This window comes from Vidua chalybeata, chromosome 16 (assembly GCF_026979565.1).
Source record: "Vidua chalybeata isolate OUT-0048 chromosome 16, bVidCha1 merged haplotype, whole genome shotgun sequence".
Lineage (NCBI taxonomy): Eukaryota > Metazoa > Chordata > Aves > Passeriformes > Viduidae > Vidua > Vidua chalybeata.
The window spans coordinates 1,460,809-1,478,898 of NC_071545.1; the positions used below are offsets into that span (position 1 = coordinate 1,460,809).

At 48.7% G+C, this 18,090-nt stretch overlaps 1 protein-coding gene across 1 annotated transcript in view; it reads right to left on the minus strand.

Moving 5' to 3' along the window:
- Nucleotides 1-1,171: 1,171 nt before the first annotated feature.
- LOC128796324 (syntaxin-binding protein 4-like) overlaps nt 1,172-18,090 on the minus strand; it is a 49,275-nt gene continuing 32,356 nt past the window's right edge. Inside the window, exons 11-24 of the mRNA XM_053957863.1 lie at nt 17,847-17,953; nt 16,940-17,093; nt 15,279-15,351; nt 12,244-12,341; nt 10,518-10,614; nt 8,422-8,549; nt 7,844-7,936; nt 7,295-7,360; nt 7,010-7,198; nt 6,447-6,563; nt 5,287-5,336; nt 4,305-4,435; nt 2,984-3,041; nt 1,172-2,217 (exon numbers count right to left, since the gene is read on the minus strand). Of these exons, the coding sequence (XP_053813838.1) occupies nt 2,115-2,217; nt 2,984-3,041; nt 4,305-4,435; nt 5,287-5,336; nt 6,447-6,563; nt 7,010-7,198; nt 7,295-7,360; nt 7,844-7,936; nt 8,422-8,549; nt 10,518-10,614; nt 12,244-12,341; nt 15,279-15,351; nt 16,940-17,093; nt 17,847-17,953 (1,464 nt within the window). The 3' untranslated portion in view covers nt 1,172-2,114. The remainder of the gene's footprint in view (nt 2,218-2,983; nt 3,042-4,304; nt 4,436-5,286; nt 5,337-6,446; nt 6,564-7,009; nt 7,199-7,294; nt 7,361-7,843; nt 7,937-8,421; nt 8,550-10,517; nt 10,615-12,243; nt 12,342-15,278; nt 15,352-16,939; nt 17,094-17,846; nt 17,954-18,090) is intronic.

Below are 18,090 nucleotides of genomic sequence, written 5' to 3' on the forward strand. Positions count from 1 at the left end.
AGCACAGAGCTGTTGGGGCTATTTAAAAGGCTGAGAACTTCACAGCTCTTTTGGAAACAGACAATTCAGGAGACCCCAAATACAGCGACCTTGGAGCAGCATCCCCTTGTTTCCGCCCCTTTCCAGGTGCCAGTACCAACTGCACAATGCTTATTTCATCCAAACCCTCACCCACTGTCATGCTTTAATACAAAATCTTCTTCCTTGGGACCTTAAATACAGATCTATGGATTAATACAGACTGTGGAAGCATCATCAACAATTTCTCTTTCAGACCATGTAACTGGTCCCTGCTGGGACAGTCCTGGTCTCTGCCTTTCCAGCACTCTTGGAGGTGGAGTTCAGTACTTGTATTTTGAAAAAAGTATTCCATTACTGTCAGAGAGGCTTTTGAAACTTCTGTTGATTTCCACAACAGATTGTTGATTTTCTAGCTGATTAAGTGCAGCCTAAAGGAGTCTGTTTTCCCCATAACTTTGCCCTTTTCTCCCAGGTGTCTCAAGTGACACTGGGTATATGAAATAACACAGCACAACCCAAGACCTGCTCCTTCCCAAAATCCTGTTTGTGCTGTTCCCTGACAAGTGTGACAAGCAGTGGCTGGAAATGTCTCCCTAGGATGTCACCTCCAGGCAAATGCTTTGGGGGAGACCCTGCCGGGGGCAGACTGGGATCTGCTGGTTAACCCCAGGGGAACTGGAGGTGTTTTTCCAGAGCCAAGTTACACCAGACTGGTGAGACTGGATTTTGCTGTGTGTGCCTCTTACCTGTCTGAGTAACACAGGAGATGAGAACAAAGCTCAGGTAACACCAGGATTTGCTATCATTCCATTACAGCAGAGAGCACTGGGGAATGAGCTATTAAACACAGGATATCCCATGATGAATATTTTCTCCTTCCTGGGAATATTCCTTGTAAGCAGTCCAAAGGATTATGTCTCCTTTTAAAAGTCCTTTAATTTATAGTCTGAGGTATGCACTCCCAAGATTTAATTTACCCCAAGCTATGAAATTAAGCTTACCTAAAATTTCAGACTGGTTATTTACGTGATACATTCCACCACACAGTTGCTAGTTTAGCAGTGCAGTGATACCTCGAGTGCAGGGGATACTGGTGAGGGTCATGATTTTGCCTAAGCCTTTAATTTAGACAATAAAGGATCCACATGCTTTGAACCCCCACAAAGAAGATTTGAAGTAATCTTAACAAATTATTTGTAAAAGACAGATTGTACCCCATTTTCCTGCAAATTCTCAATGCATCTCCCCAGGAGCTGCCAAAATAAGAGGGAGGAAAAATGGTCTCAGGCTGTGTCTTTGTCTGTGAGACACTGAATGCAGCAGCTGCAATCAGAACCCAGAGAGGAAACTCTTTGTGGGGAGTGTTTCCATTTTATTTTCCAGACCTCTGCCCATCTCAGATCTGATTCCCATCCACTGCTGTCTCAGTCTTGCATCATGTGGATCTCATTTCCCAGTGACACCAGGGACCTTTACTGAGCTATGTTCACTATGCCCACCATGTCCTGCCCCGCGTTCCAGGGAGGGCTCGGTGTCCACGCTGTGACCGGAGCACCCCGCTGGCTGTCCTGCACTCTGGCCACCAACTGCCTGAGGTGCTGCTTCCCACTCCAAGCACTGCAGCTGGAATAAGCTATACAAAAAGAATAAAAAGAGAAGTACCTATCCCAAGACAACTAGGACACTAGGGATTAAGCTACTTTGATTACAGTCATGAAATAGACTTTGGTTTTTCATCTGAAATACCAAAAGGGATCTTTTGGAGACCCCCGAGTCCCTCAGGTACATTCATGCTACCCAGAATACAAGCTCTAAAAGGCTGCCACAGAAATCCAGGCCTCTGTAGCCTCATGAGAATATTTTTCCTATAAAGCTGCAAAACTGTGAGCAAAAAGCCTTGTATGATAACTCAGAGGTAGACATGCAGGGGAGGTTGCTGAAAAAGTCTTGGATAGTTAGGAAGAATGATTCTTGTGTGAGAAAGCTTGTTCTCAGTCTGCTTGGCCTGGAAGCTGAGGTGCCTGGGGGGTGTCTTTCCTGTCTCCCATGGGATGGATGGCTGTGGTTCAGAGCACCACCAAGCCATGGGATATTTATGTCGACTTCTTAGGCAGTTCCGTAGGGCTTGGTGGCTGTGGTTGGTCACTCTTGGTCTGGGCTGCAGGAGGGGGCCACGTGGTCTTCTGATGAAGGTGGCTGAAAAGGAGAAATATGCCTTAGGTAGTCTGGGAGAAGGACACAGAGGAGAATGTGAAGACAGCACTCGTTATTTAGGAAAGAAGAGGAAGCCACAGATCTTGCCTGGTTAGACTGTGCAGGCTGCCTGTTTTGTCTGAAAATGCTTTTCATAACCTTGAAATTATCATTTGCAAATGGGTACTTTGTACCTAAACAAAAAACTGTGCTGGCAGGTCTTCAGGTTGAGTTAAGCTAAGAAAGCAGTAGAAGATATTTAGGTCTCAGAGTGCACTTTCGGATAACTTTAGGAAATGGCTCTGTTAAATACAAGCAGTTTAAGAGGTTTCAGGGAAATTTAACAGTTTAAGGTCCAAACAAAGCCATGTCATCCTGCTTTCCTTGTCTGGAGCTTCACAGCATCTCGATATCACAGCATACAATATTAACATATTCCGTGATGCTTTTTCCCTTACACAGAGTGCACTATAAAAACGCTAGCTAGACAAGCCACAGAACCACAAATTCCCATCTGGCCTGAAGGAAAACCAGCATTTTATAAAGCAAAAGAGAATTCCAGGAATTCACACCGTGCAGGGTGGGAAGTCTCTTTCTGTCTAGGAATTTCACAGTATTTCTCTGTCATGGCCATCTGGAGGCCTCTCCTAGACTGTCTGATCAAAAGTTGTCAAGCAACAGTTTTGGTTAAAAAACCCCAACAAAACAAACAGGAATTTTTAGTATCTATGTTGTCAAAATTACAGACCACAGTAGTTTTGACACCTACTCCTTGTAATTTGGGATTCCTTCAGCAGGCAGGCACTGGTCCCTGTCCCATGGCAGAGCTGCAGATGGAAGCACAGAGCCAAGTGTTAGTTCAGAGAACATGCCTAATGCTGCTGCTGCATTATCATAATGCACATTTAAATGGGGCAGGAGCTCAGAAAATGCTGACAGCACTCATAAACCAGAGGTGCTCCTGAAAGGCTGCAATTATTTCCTTTGTGTCTTGTGCTTTGAGACAAAGGCAGTGCTGGGCCATGGCCACGCTGAGCTGGTGAATAGCATCAAAGAGCAAGGACTGGGCACCTGTTTGGGGCTGTGCATTCACCCAGACGTGACACTGAGGAGGTCAGACACTCATTTTGTGGGGGAAGAGACAAGCAGGGTCAAATAATTGCTGCCAAGAAATCTTTATGGCTTATGGACCAGCTCAGAGTCCCAGACTGGGAAAGCTTAATCCAGACTCCCGTGGAGCTGGATGCCTGTTCCCTGATTTTCTCACAGATGGGAGGAAAAGGGAGCATGGCTGGTTTTTACTCCAAGGAAACGGGGAGGTGACTGTTCCCTTCTGTTCAGCATTGCTATAATTGTACCTGGATGGTGTAAGGAAAGTTTGGATCCTGGGTTTAAAGCTGTTGGGAAACTGGACAGGATCCAGCAAGGGAAGCCTCAGGCCTTCAGGGAGAGGCTGGGGAGGGCTGAGGGAGCTGGGCTTGTTTAGCCTGGCAAAGAGGAGGCCGAGAGGCAACTTCACAGCCCCCACTGCTACGTCAGGGGCAATTAAAGGATGCTGCAGCCGAGCTGTTTTTGGCAGTGCAGGCCGTGTAAGTGGGGGCAGTGGCCACAGGCTGCCCCTGGGGGAGCACAGCCTTCATGCTGGGAAGATCTTTGTCACAGAGCAGTGAGGGAACACCATCCAGGAAGGCTGTGGATCTCCATCCTGGCTGGCTAAACCCACTGCAGATCCCTCTACTGGGATGGCCCTACCTGGAGCAGAAGATCTGATCTCCAGCAGTCCCTTTCAACCAGCATTTCAGTGATTCTGTGAAACCCTCCTCCTGCCTGTTGGGGTTTTCCCCCTGGATAAATGCCTTTCCTCTGGCCCTGGGCACAAGTCTTCGACTCGATACCCTGCGAGTCTGCATTGCAGATTCACAGATGAGTCACATGGATATAGGGCAGTTACATCTCAGTGAGCATGAGAGAATCAGGGAGGCTCAACTGGTATGGAAAAATATGGAAGATGATGGAAACTGCCAATAACACTGACAGAGATCCCTGAGACTTGCTGGGATTCAGCTTTCTCCAGTTAATTTAGTGCTTACCGTCCTTGTTGGAGAGGATTGGTGCTAACAGTTCTTTAGCTTCTGATAGCAAAAGGTCAACAAGATCTGGAGGTGGAAGAGATGTGTCTGAGACTGCATCTGTTTTATCCTCTTCTGTTTCATGGTTGACGCTTATAAATATGGAAAGTGCCATCAATACTTCTGTCAGAGAATGGTCATTGACAATCCTGGCCAGCCTCTCAGGAAGGATCTGCTACATAAATTCTGTGTGTTTGGGGGGTTGCATCTCCATCCCTCCACATTCAAGTGTCTGTTAGACACACTTGCATTGCTTTGTTACAGAAAAATAGCAAAGTATTCTTTAGAATTTGTCAAAAGCATTTCCCCTGCATTATATTAGAAATAACCAACTTGGAAACTTAAAAACTGATTTCCATCCCTCTTAAAAACTGGCTTTTAAAGGGACTGGTCATTATCGATGGGACAGTGACTTTTCAATGATTTAATCAGTTAAAAACACACATAGAGTTGTGATACATTTATGCCCAATTGATAGGAGATAGGCTTAGGTTGGAGGGGAGTCCAGAAGCCTGAGCTCTGTGTTTGCAGCCATTCATGCAGCTGAGAGTCTGGAGAGCTCCTTGCTTACACTCTGTCTACTCTAACTGCTGATAAAAAGGATGTGGTCCTGCAGCCAAAACCTGGTTTATGTTTGGAAAAGCAGGTGGGTCAAAACTCTGCTGCTCTGAAACAACCTGCTTGGGGTCTCTGCTGACAAGAGCAATTTAACCCAAGCTGAGTTTCAGCTACTCACTCCCAAAAAAGCCTGAACAGAGGCCAAAGTCCCCCAGCACCCACCCATCAGCAGCCTCCAGATCATCTTTCTCCCATGGTTTCACTTCCAAAGTGAAAGTATGTTTAGAAAGTCAGGGTAGGTTACGTGTGAAGCACCTTCCCCAGAGAAAGGTCAGAAAAGGACATTTCATGTTGCTGTTCACCATTCCCAGAAGCCATCTCCTACCTTTTCTCATCTGGTAAATGACTGTGTGTGCTCAGGACCTTGTAAATGTTCTGTCATGCAACAGAAAAAAAAAAAAAAAAGGTTTCAAACTTGTAGAAATGAATAATTCCTGAGAACAAACCCCATGGGTTTTTCCTGATGATCAGATTTAATATGACAGTAATCAGCTTCTGCTTATTCATTGCCCTTGAAGCAAATATCTCAAGGCCTTTTGCAGCTTAGGCAGCATTCATGAATCTACAGACACATCTGAATTCTGCATTTTAATATCACTGCTAAAATATATGAAATGCAACACAAAATCCTCTTCCAAGGAATAATTTTGCAGGCCGCATTTCAGTGATCATGGCTGCCAGCAATCCCTGGCTCCTGGGTTGGACCTGCACGTGTAAGCTCTCATTACCGTGCACTTCTCCAACACTACTGAGGGGTGGAGAAAAGAGGAAAACATTTTGCTCCAGTGCTCAAAAATCCTGTGATGTTTGACCCTGGGGTCAAGTGAGATATATTTCCAAAGTCTGACCCCAAACTGCACAGGCTCTAGAACGTAGTGCTGAAGCTCTGGAGGCATTTAATTGTTCCTTCTCTGGAGCAGAGGACACAGCATCTACATTTCCTTTTGCTCCACTGTTTCTGCTTGATTTGAAGAATTCTTGGGACAGGCCACCAGTAGCCATAGCAGATACACTGACTACTAATGTTTCCCATGCTGGCCAGTTTATTAATGACACATACTGGTGTTCCCAATATAGGGAATGAAGTGGAAAACCCACCAAATGAAAGACTAAACTGTGAGATTTTGCAGGAAATCCAGGGGGAAAAGCACTGGAAGAGCAAAGCCACTCTCCAGGTTCCTATTTATAGAGCTATAGCAGGGGAAGGTGAGCACGGATGATTTTGACAGCCTCAGCGCGGGGAGCCAGGAAGAGCAGAGCCACCAGCAAAACCTGCACCACAGAGTTTGCATTGCTCCCAGGGATATGAGGAGATCTGAGTTCATTCTCTGCTTCCTCCTAACCAACAGAAAGTGACTTTTTTGAGTGAGACAGGAAAAAAAGCCCTCTTGCTTATGGAGCAGGAAGTTGATTGGACTTGCAAAACCACCCAGAAGGAAAGAGGCCGTGGTGATGCTGCAGCACCGGGGCAGGTCCACACCTCACCTGCACAAACAGGAGCAGTTTCCTATTGCAGATCTCCAGGCGCTTCCGGGAGACTTCGGATTTTCGTAGCTGGCCATCAGCCAGGGACAGCTGCCTCTTCAGCTCCAGGATGTCCTCCTGAGGCAGGAACACAGCGGGAGGAGAAAGGTGGTGATGATGCTCCAGCCTTGGCTTTTGGAAACAACAGTTTGTGGCATTTGCTACAAGCAAAAGCAGTGTCCTTTGGGAAAGGACAGTGGAAATTATGCAAATTGTAACACAGATCCAGAGACAGTGTTGGCCTTGTGGTCCCACACAGCAAATTATCTATGTGCTATTTCATTTTCTCCTGTGTCAATAGAAGGAGGGTAACCTTAGTTGTGGCTGCCCCATCCCTGGAAGTGCCCAAGGCCAGGCTGGATGGGGCTTGGAACAGCTTGGGATAGTGGAAGGTGCCCCTGCCCTTGGCAGGGGGTTGGAATGAGATGGGCTTTATGGTCCCTTCTGGCCCAAATAATTTCATGACTCTATGAACCCACAGAAGAGTCTGAAGGGTTGTAAGTTTTTCCAGGGGGTTGCATTACCTCTATTTCAGAGACGTGCTTTGCTTTTTTCCCCGCCAGCTGCATCTTCAGTTCTGCAATTTCAGCCTCCAGCAGGTGGATCACTTCCTCATAGTCCTGCTCGGCGCTGTGGGCCTGTCTCTGCACCACCTCAGCCATCTGCAGTTTGCTGTGCAGGGTCCGGTTCTCCGACAGGAACCCCAGTGCCTTCTGCAAGCACCCGGAACTTCTGATAAACACACCACGTCCCCCTCAGCTGCCAACCCCTAAACCCACCCCAAGCACCCCAGAAATCCCTTCACTAACCTGGTTCAGCCTCTGAAGCTCATCCTCCATTGACTTCTTGCTGCTCTCCACTTCTCTCAGGAGAGACTGTGGGAAATACGTTCACCAGATTAGAAGCAACAAATGACAGGACACTTTCTAGAATGCCCCTACCCACCAGAATATTATTTTACAGAAGTTCTGTGCACTTTGCCCCCCCACAGGGAGAGCTTTTAGAGCTGTGACCTGCAGAATTCCACCTGGACACAGCCGAGGTGCTCACAGCCAGGTGAGGGTGAGAGGAGAGGTGCTGCTTCTGTTAATCACACACTGGAACTCTTAATGAGACCTGCTTTTTAAATATATTAACTCCCTGCTGAGAAGGGACTGCATGCTTGAGTACAAATAAGTTTTCCTTTGAGGTTGAGAGTGAGAAAGAGGCAATTAAGGAGAGTGGAGGGTGAGAGGCTCCTGTGTGACGAGGAATGCAAACTGGTGACTTCTCCAGAGGGACAGGCCACCCCATTACCCCCACAGAGAGCTACAGCAGAACACCCCAGCCAAGAAATCTGCTCTGAGAGGAGGCTCCACCTTCAGCCTGCGGACTTCGTGCCGCAGATCCCTCATCTCCAGCTGCAGCTGCTCCAGGTCCTCGCTGCCATTGCAGTTGAGAGAGTCAAAGGTCTGCAAGGAGAGGGACAGACTCATCACACATTGAATCAAAATCGCCTAAAAAAGGAGTCAGCATTTTTATGTAATAGAGGAGTCACATTAAATAATTCAGCTCCAGGGGGGTTCATTTTGCCCCACAGAATTTTACTCTCTGATCCCCATCACTGCTGAAATAGCTGAGCTAGAGTGAATTTTCACTTTGTGAACCAAAAGAAATTACTTAGAATTGATTAATTATGGCTATTTCTCCTTCTGCATAACCACCAGGCTCTTCCTCATATTATCCCATAGATACTGTTATTTCCTTATTAAAAATGAGATGTTTTAGGTACTTTATAGAATTTCCTATTAAAAATTATTCATGAATAGTTTTGCCTTGACTTTCTAACTCTAGAACAACCAGAAAATGGTAATTTAGCTTTTCCCATCTCAGAATTCCATGGATTCAATGTAGAAGATCCATGGATTCAATGAAGGAGAGCTTTGGGGTGACTGACCGGGGAGTGAAAAGCTGATGTATCCAGCAAATTGGCCACTTCGTGCTGAGTGAAGAGCACAGAGCCGGAATCCAGACCAGCCTCGTTCAGCTCCTGCTGCATCAGATCCCTGAGTGCTTGGAGAACATCTGTGGGAAACAATCAGTTTTTACCAGGCTAAAAGAGAAAATTGCTCTGTGTTAGGAGAAAATGCCACTGATTTTGGGGCCATCCAGTGGTGCCAAGCAGGGTTTAGAGATGCCAGACAGGTTTCTCTAATAGTCCTGGGTTTGTCAGCAATCCCATCAGGCTTAAATGAGTTGTTGACAGCCTTTATCAGACTCCTGTTCCTTATCCAACTGAAAAAACTGACATTTTTAAAACTCAGAAAACCCCAGATATTTTCACAGGGGAGTTCTCACAACTGTGGTTCTGAAAGTTTTAAAATTTTAAGCTAAACCCACATTACCCTGACAAAATTGCACCTGCTGCCATTTCTCATGTTACCGATTTAAACAAAAAGACAACTAATTGTGAGTTCAGCACTTAGAAAAGGTGTTAAATTGACAAGTCTTAAAATCCACATTAATTTTGCTTTCAGACATGAAGGAAAGCACAGCAGAAGGGGCTGCGTGGGACAGGTGGGAACCATCAGGGAGGTGGCACCAGGGTCCCAGAGCTTCCAGTCACAGAATCACAGAAACATGGAATGGTTTGGGCACAAAGGGAACATAAAGATGATCTTATTCCATCCCCTGCCATAGTAGGGACACCTCCCACTATCCCAGGTGCTCCAAGCCCTGTCCAACCTGGCATTGGGCACTGCCAGGGATCCAGGGGCAGCCACAGCTGCTCTGGCACCCTGTGCCAGGCCTGCCCACCCTGCCAGGGAACAATTCCTTCCCAGCATCCCATCTATTCCTGCCCTCTGCCATTCTCTGTGTCCCGCCCCTCCATGCCTTGTCCCCAGTCCCTCTCCAGCTCTCCTGGAGCCCCTTTAGGCCCTGCAAGGGGCTCTGAGCTCTCCCCGAAGCTGGAGGAGGCAACTCTGCAGGGGGGGTCTCACCTGAGGGGGCAGAATCCCCCCTCCTGCTGCCCATACCAGGGCTCAGCCCAGCACAGGGGGGTTTCTGGGTGCTCACAGCCAGGGCATGTCCAGCTCTCATCCTCCAACACCCAAATCCTCCCCCAGGGCTGCTCTCAGTCCCTGCCCAGCCTGGATTTGTGCTTGCGACTTCCCTGACCCAGGTGCAGAACATGCACTTGGCCTTGTTGAACTTCATGAGGTTCACATGGTCCCACTTTGAAGCCTGTCCTGGATGGTGCTCGGTCCCTGGGCTGCAGCAGGAGCCAGAGTCTCTCTGCAAAACCAGCACATTTGCTAAATAACCCCAATCATTATTATTTCTGTTTCCACAAACTTGACTTCCAGTCACTTGTAGGAGAGGGCCGTGGTTCTGTGTCCAATCCCTCCCTCTGCACAAAAAATTGATCCAGATGCCTTGTGACTGTTCTCTCTGCTGGGGACATTGCTGATAGTTTTGGATTTTTGCTGAAAGCCTTCTGGGGAGCAGACCCTGTGGGCCAGGCATGCTCTGGAAGGCCACAGAAAGCAGAACTTTCATTTTCTGTGTCTCCTCTGGCCAGTTCCTGCTAGGAAAGCTGTGATGTTAAGGAAAGTAAGCCCTTGCACCAACTTTGTTTAGTCTGATTTTACCTATGATAGGACAATGGGAAGGGCTTTAAACTGACAGAGAGTAGGTTTAGGTTAAATTCTTCCCTGTGAGGGCAGTGAGGCCCTGGCACAGGTTTCACAGCGAAGCTGTGGCTGATCCATCCCTAGAAGTGTCCTCTTGGACAGGACAGAGCAACCTTGGGATAGTGGAAGGTGTCTGGTGGAATGAGATGAATTTTGAGGTCCCTTCCAAGCCAAACCATTCCAGGATTCCATGATTCTACAGAATGCCTTCTTTTATGTTTGTGATTTTCCCTCTTTATAGGCTCCATCCCACCCAAGGCAGGTGTCTCACCAGCCACTTCTGTCCCTTTTTCCCTTTTTAGCTGCCAGTGAAGCTGCACAGAAATGTCAGATCCCCCTGGGCAGAGCTCTTGCTCACCTCCATAGGCCACAGTCCCCTGTGAATCCGTGGTCAGGCTTTGCCGCAGCTGCCTCTTCTTCTCCTCGGTCACATCCAGACCAAGGTACTGCAGAACCTTGAGCAGAAACAAGGAGCCTTTAAAAAGAAAAATACTGCAAAAGCAATTCTTTTGCTGGGAAGACACTTGGTGCTTCTGGTGTTTCTCCAGGCAGCATCTCCCAAAGGAACAGGCTTGGATTGGATTTCCAGTCTCTCCTTTGCTGCACAGGTACAGAAATGTCTGTTCCTGAACACAGGTTCACATCCCTCCAAGAACATTTTATCTGCAATCAGATTTGCGGCTCTGATGAGTTTTCAGGACTTTTATCAAAATCCAGTGGAGTTTTAGCAAGACTCAGCTGGCAAGAGCTCAGCCTATCCTTTCTCTTACTGCCCAGAAATTGTGTTTGGGATCAGGAAGATAAAAGCTATTAAAGAGTGTTTGTCATGGTGAGAGGAGACATTCAAACATTTTGCTCCTCCATGCATGTTTTGCTCTCTCATTACTCCTGATGCCCTAACTTCTACTGATATTTATCAGTTCAACCTCAGGGCAGCACACAGAAGCAGATAAACCTGTGCAAGCCCCACTTCCCTGCTGGTAGCAGCAACTGAAAGCTTTTAAAAGACAAAGTCGAGCTCAGCAGAGTCTGGGAAAGAGCCCGAGTGAAAGGTTCACCTGTGCCAGGCTGCACTCACAGCTCCTGCTCACAGCACCTCCCGGAAATTCCCTGGGAAGGGGCTGCGGGAGGAGCCCCTTTCTCCTCGCTCGCCTTTCCAGCACCAGCAAGTCCCTGGGATCCACCTGCTGTCCCGTTCGAGTCCCACCTCCTGCTCCTCTGCCCACCACCCCTGTGCAAGGCAGTGCTGCGGGCTCCCAGACTTTGGGATGTTGGCGGGGTTGGGCACCCCAAAGCCACCTCGGGCTGTGCCAGTCGGTGTCACCCCCCCCCACCTAACACAGCTTTGAAAAGTGAAGCCAAGCGCTCCGCTCCTGCCAGCCGAGAGGAGCTGCTTTGTCCCCGTGAGAAGCAGAGGTCGCTGTGCACATGCCATCCTGGATCCCGCTTTAGAATTACGCAGGCTCAGAGAACGGCTCCGCTGCGCTACCGTCGGGTGGCAGCAGATGTTCGTCACATCGGGGCCTCCGTGGCGTCCCCTGCCCCGCACAAAGGGCTCTGTCCCCACATCCCCCCCTCAAAGAACCCAAGGTGCCAGACTGGGACACGGCCCCCAGGACACCCTGGTCTTCCCCAGGGTCTCGGTGAGCAGATGGGCAGCTCCGCTCCATGCCCATGGAATGTGTTCTCTATAAAATGATGAAAGAATCAGCAGTTCTGGATGGCTTCTCGATGAGATATGTCCTATCTCAGCCTTCCCTCCCCCACACCAGGCTGCCTGAGGTCACCCTAGCAGTGACAGCAGCACCAAAAGTTTGGAGGGCACAACCTTAGCCAATTGCACGATGTCCAAGGGAGGTACAGCTGCTAGGAAAAGACTTCTGGAGCTTCATGGAGCACCAAGGAATAGCCAAGATGAGCCAAGGGGTGTTTAAATGCCCCTTTGGACACAGTCAGGATGTTTCACCCTCTTTACCTTCAGAGGCTGGACTCAAACTCCAGCAAACTCACCTGAAGATGGACTATTTCCTGCATGGTGCACAAGGAGAAGACTTTGTTTTGGGGAGAGGGACGCTGCCACTTACCAGTTCCAGTTTTCCATCCTTGAGCCGGATATGGGGATCCAGTGCTACTTTAGGTTTGGTGCCTGAAGCTGCTTTGTAGTTAGAAGCTGAAGCAGGTGCTGAAAAATCAAACCCAAATATTAATGGGGAAGCATTTGGGTAGAGGTGTCTGCAAAGCAAAATTCAGATCTCTTGTTGCATGAAATATAAAGTGTGTGCAGCAGGGCGAAAATCCAAGTCCAGGATTTACTAAAACCAGCTCTGGAAGGTTGAACTAGGCCTGCCTTGGAAAGATTGGATACTGGGGCAAATCCTTCTGAAACTGGGCTTATACATGGTTTAAAGTGACATGTTTCATCCAGGGACAAAGGACTGCAAAAAATTTCCAGCACTTTGGAAATTTCCAATCACAGAGTTTTGTGGAGTCTTGGAGTTATGGTGAACTGTGAGAAAAATGAATTAAAATCTGCCTGGTTCTTGTCTACACTGATTAAGCAAAACAGAAAGAATTCCTGACACCCATGGGAATGAACAGATTAAAAGTGATGTGGAAAAGCACCATTCTGAGATTTTTTTCCCTCCCCAAAACTGCAAAAAGCTTTGAACCCTTTTTCCCTCAGCTGGGCAGGCAGGTTTTTTTTGGGTAGAAGGAGCCACATGTGTTGTGAGGCAGGCACAGAGGCAAAGAGAGGCAGAGGCAGCAGCTGCTATACTGGTGAAAAGCTGTCATGAGCTGGAGGATCCAGCTGCCAACAGCTGGCTCAGCATTGCCAGCACTGCTGCACAGCTGAAAAGGTCCAGAGCACAAACCCTGCCCCTCCATCCCTGGAGGGAACCCCACCTTTCCCCTTATGATTAACCCTTACCTGTAAGGAACCATGATACTCCCTGGGAAGAGGGTTGTAGGAGGTGTTACCTGCTTCTGAAGAACCCAACCAGACTCCAGAAGGGTGCAGGGTGGCTGTGCCTGCCCTTGCCCACCCTCAAACCATCAGCCCAGGTGACAAAATTCCTTCTGGTGCCAGTCACAAGGTTTGCCCAAGGAGCAATTCCCGTTGCCTGCTTGGATCTGGTTAATATCACGGGGAGCCCTGTTTTGCCAAGTAACACAGCTCCTCTGGAATCCCTGCAGCCCTTCTCCCTCACCCCCCTGTCCATCGGGGCAGAGCCCAGGTGCCAGAAGAAGGCAGCGAGTAGCAGAGGAGCTGCATAATCCTCCTAATCCAGGCATCCATCTGCTCTGCTAAGGCCAGCAGCTGGGAAGCAGCAAGAGGTAGCAAATGGGTTTGCTGGATCAGCCACCACCACTTCCCTCTCCAAGTTCAAGGGCAGAGCCATTACCCTTCGAGCCATGGCTAATCAGGATTAGCTCCATGTGCCTTTGCTGTCAGCTCTGGACACAGCCATATCCAGGGCATCCATCAGGCACCCAGAGAGAGGCATTGCCTGGCCCAGGCCCCCAGCCTGGCTGTTCTCTCAGAGCCAGTTGTCTCCCTCCATGGATGACAACACTGACACAAAGCCTCCTTGGCATCCCACATTCAAACCCTGGAGTTTGAATCCCCCAGCTAAGTCAGGCTGTGGGTGGGTCACTGCTGGTACTGGGTGGCTCTGTACCCATCACCAGGACTGGCTGTCTGTGGTGACCACCTGAGAGTGTCCCTGGCACCTGCTCAGGGCAGGGAGGACAGAGCTCATCCCTGTCCCAGGGCCTCTCCAGGGGAGCATGGAAGGCAGAGCTGAAGCTGCTGAGCTTGCCCAAGGTGAGCCAGGCATCCCTGGGAGCAGCTGCTCCATCTCCTGCTGATCCCAGCTATGGACTAAACACAGTTTACCTCCAGGGCTTGCTCTTAGCCTTCCAGAGAGGAATTGCAGCAAAGCACAGGGATTTGGAAGCAGAGCCAATGTCCAGGGAAGGAAGGGCTGTTGGATTTGAAGCTGCAAGAATGGTGGGCAGCACTTGTTCAGGATTTGTTGGGTAAGTCCATCTTTCCCTCAGGGCAGAAGTAACCTTCCTATCACAGGGGTATGGGGTACCTTGGTGGAGGTTGTCTCCCTGGGCTCCGGGGATTATTGAGGTTTCCTCAATAGTATTAATGGATTTGGGAAGCTGCAGGGTGATTCAGGTTCACCCCCCATTGCTGTCACACTGTTGGATGAACAGAGTGGTTCTCTCTACAAAAGGTAAGAGTTCAGGAGACCCAGGGCATAGAGATGAAACACAGAATGGAAAAATAAGCAAAAACTGAAACTTGGATGCAGAGAGAAATCTGATTTATTTAACATCTCTAAGCCACTTCCCAATTTGGCCAATTGAGGGCATCCTCAAAGCCTGTTCAGAGCCCAGGGTTGTGGTGTACATCCCAACTCTCATTACCTGACTTCTTTTATGCTGTGTGTCCAAGACCCCCCGTTCCTCCCAGAAGGGAATGTGGCCTGTGAAGAACCTGCTGCATGTCTGAGGTGGGCAAAGCCACTGCTGCAAGTGAACCACAGGCTGAGAGTGGAGGAATTTGTCTCCTTGAATATCTCAGTCCTCGAATACCTTAGTAAAGAGTTTTGCTACTATGGGCAAACATGGACATAATTACTACTCCTTGAGTAAACCAAGCTGCTGCCTGCCCTCTCTCTGAGCAGGCTGAGTGCCACTATCACCCCATTAAATTCCACTCCAGCAGTATAAACACTGATAAAAAATATGGTGATAGGACACAGGGAATGGCTTCCCACTGCCAGGGGGCAGGGATGGATGGGATATTGGGAAGGAATTGTTCCCTGGGAGGGTGGGCAGGCCCTGGCACAGGGTGCCCAGAGCAGCTGTGTCTGCCCCTGGATCCCTGGCAGTGTCCCAGGCCAGGCTGGATGGGGCTTGGAGCATCCTGGGATGGTGGAAGATGTTCCTGCCTGTGGCAGGGGGTGGGGTGGGCTGGGCTTTAAAGTCCCGTCTAAGGCAATCCATTCAGTGATTCTGTGGTTCTGTAATTTCACGATCCTCAGCTCTGAGGAGCCACAGCTGTTTGTCACCCGCACAAAGAGAATGGTTGAGCAGGACTCACCTGAGACCGTAAGCTCTGGTGGGCAAATGTCCGGAGATAAAGAAGGCACAGGAAAAGGATTTTCACGTCTATTCTAGAAAAACAAGACAAAATGGCACAGACAGTTGCTAAGAAGAATCTGTTGGTGTAAATAATGAGCAGGAGACAGAGTTCAAGACAGAGCCATGAGGGCACCACATGCATCTCTTGTGCAGGTGGGCCTAAAGAGATTTCAGAGGTTTCTCTGGGAGCACCTGGCACCTGGCACAGGCTGAGCCACCCCAAAACCTCTGGTCACATGCAAACGGCTCTGTCCTTACTGTAACTGTGCTTGAGTGCTGAGGCTGGTTTTGACCTTGCCTGGTTTCTCCACAGAGGTTCTCCCTGAAGCTCTGCATCCAATCCAGCAGGGAGGTCCCAAGTCTGACCACAGCCAGGTGCAATATTTACCCCAAACCCATAATTATCCTAGTGAGCAGGGCAGGAAGCCGAGATCAATTCACACCTTTTCTTGTGTGCTATGTCATGACTGAAAGCACAAGGAAGAGGGAAAAATAATCTGAGGGTGAGCACCATCAAGACAGCTCTGACACAGCTGGGGACTTGGGCACCAAGAGGGCACAGGACTGGTTTGAGGACATACAGACAGGCAGCACACGTGCCTGGGCACTCTTTCCCTGGTGTGGAAATCCAGACCTCATTAGAAGTTCCATCTTTCAGCAGCACAGCGAGGAAAGGAGCCATTTCAGTCCAGCCAATGGTGTGATTTCACACAAGTGCACAGCATCACACAAGCTGGGGGTGAGGGTCCAACCACAGCACCAGGCCACAGCTCCAGGGGCTCTGGTGCCTTTCTAGGGCATGTCTCCAGCCTGGTGCACTCAAAATCAACACATATGTGACATTCATGTAAGTCTGTGTCCCCACAGGTCTGGAAAGTAAGGTGTTTTGTGAATGGTCTTGTATGAAAGGAAGATCCAGCCAGACTCTTTTGAAGGAAATTTGTGTGGAAGAGGGCAGAAAGGACACCCAGCATGGCACCAGTCCAGGATGGGAGTGACAAATGCACAGAATGGAGCTACTGACCCTGAAGGTTGTGTGGTTAAACCCTGTCCAGCCATTCACAGCTTGAGCACTTCTCTGCAAACACAATGTGGAGCTTGGCTTTGCAGGAGGGATGAGCCTGGCTTATCATTAGAGTAGTCAGAAGCAGGAATGGGCTGTACAGGAATGTTGGGGATTCATCCTCATCAGAGGGCTTGAAGAATAAAGAGTTGTGCCTGCCTTTGGGTAGGAGCCTAGATCAAACTGACTCCAGAGATCCCTTCCAGCCCTATGACTGGTGCTGAATGAGATGCAGGTTGCTATCCACACAAGGGCTTTGTTTTTTTTTAAACCTGAGACTCTTGAAACAGGTCTGAATGCAGGCCCTGGAGATGAAACTCCTGTCATTACCTCCACAGATCCATCTCTGTCTCAAACCCAAGAGAGAAGAAATTATTTCAGATTAAAAACATCTGCCTGCAGGTAAATACATCAACAGTACAGACTTCCCACTGGATTTCCAGAAGTATTACTAGGGACTCCTTAAAGAAGAGTTCTGTGATCAAGGAAAGATCCCAGGACTGGTATCTGTCTCCAGGACTGGTATCATATCTCTTTAGAGATGAACTTCCACGTACCTCTGGGGACCTGACATGGACCTTCAGCCTGCAGGAGCTCAGGCCGTTTCCCACAGTCTTTGGAGGTGGGGATGGAATGTTGTTGTGAACTGACAATCCGGGATGTAACCGTCCCCTCCCAGGGATAAAGGCCACTTCTGTGCTTCCCTCGTGTCTTCAACAAACAACAAACACAGAACATCTTATTAACAAAACAAAAGGCACAATTTGCAGAGCTCCCATGCTTGTGGTTCTCTCTGCAGGATAACCTCACCTAAGCCTGAGTAGCCTGCTCCAGTGCAGCTGGATCTCCACCAGCTGCATTTCATTGAATCATGGAAAGGTTAAGGTTGGGAAAGACCCCTACAATCATTGAGTTCCACCATTTCCCAGGCACTGCCAAGGCCACCACTGACCCATGTCGCCAAGTGCCATATCTCCATGACTTTTGAACACTTTTAGGTGATTCCACTACTGCCCTGGGCAGCCTGTGCCAAGGGCTTTACAACCCTTTCCATGAAGAAGTTGTTCCTAATATCCAATCTAAATATCCCCTGGCACTACTTGAGGCTGTTTCCTCTTGTCCTGTCGCTTGTTAATTGGAAAAAAAGCCCAATCCCCACCTGGCTCCACCCTCCTGTACAGATCCATAAGGTCTCTCCTGAGTCTCTTTTTTTTCCCTTTTTTTAACTTCAGTTCTGTTTCAAAGCTCTGCTGGGCAGTGATAGGAGATACTCATGAGCCCCAGAACATCAGGAAGGTCTGGATTACCCTTCAAAATGATCCATGCCTTCAAGATTTCCTGATGTGACCACCTTAAAGAATCATTTAAGACTAACAGTGCCCTTGAAGCCAAACCTTGGTATGAAGTGTTCTGCCTAAGACTCAACAGCACCTGATGATGACAGGAAATACTTTCTATGCCTACCTGAATTTGGCTTTTTCAATTATTTTTCTGGCCTCCTCATGTGTGCTGCCCACTAGAGAATCTCTGTTGATAGCGATGAGTTGGTCTCCAGGTCGGAGCCGACCATCCTAAACAAACAGGGAGAAAGAGACAGCATTGAGAAGGGATATCTCCGCCCAAAGCCTTCTCCTGCAACACAAATCCTCATTAGTCCATGCAATTATCCATCTACTCTTAGGAAAGCTGCTTCAGAAGAGCCATAGCC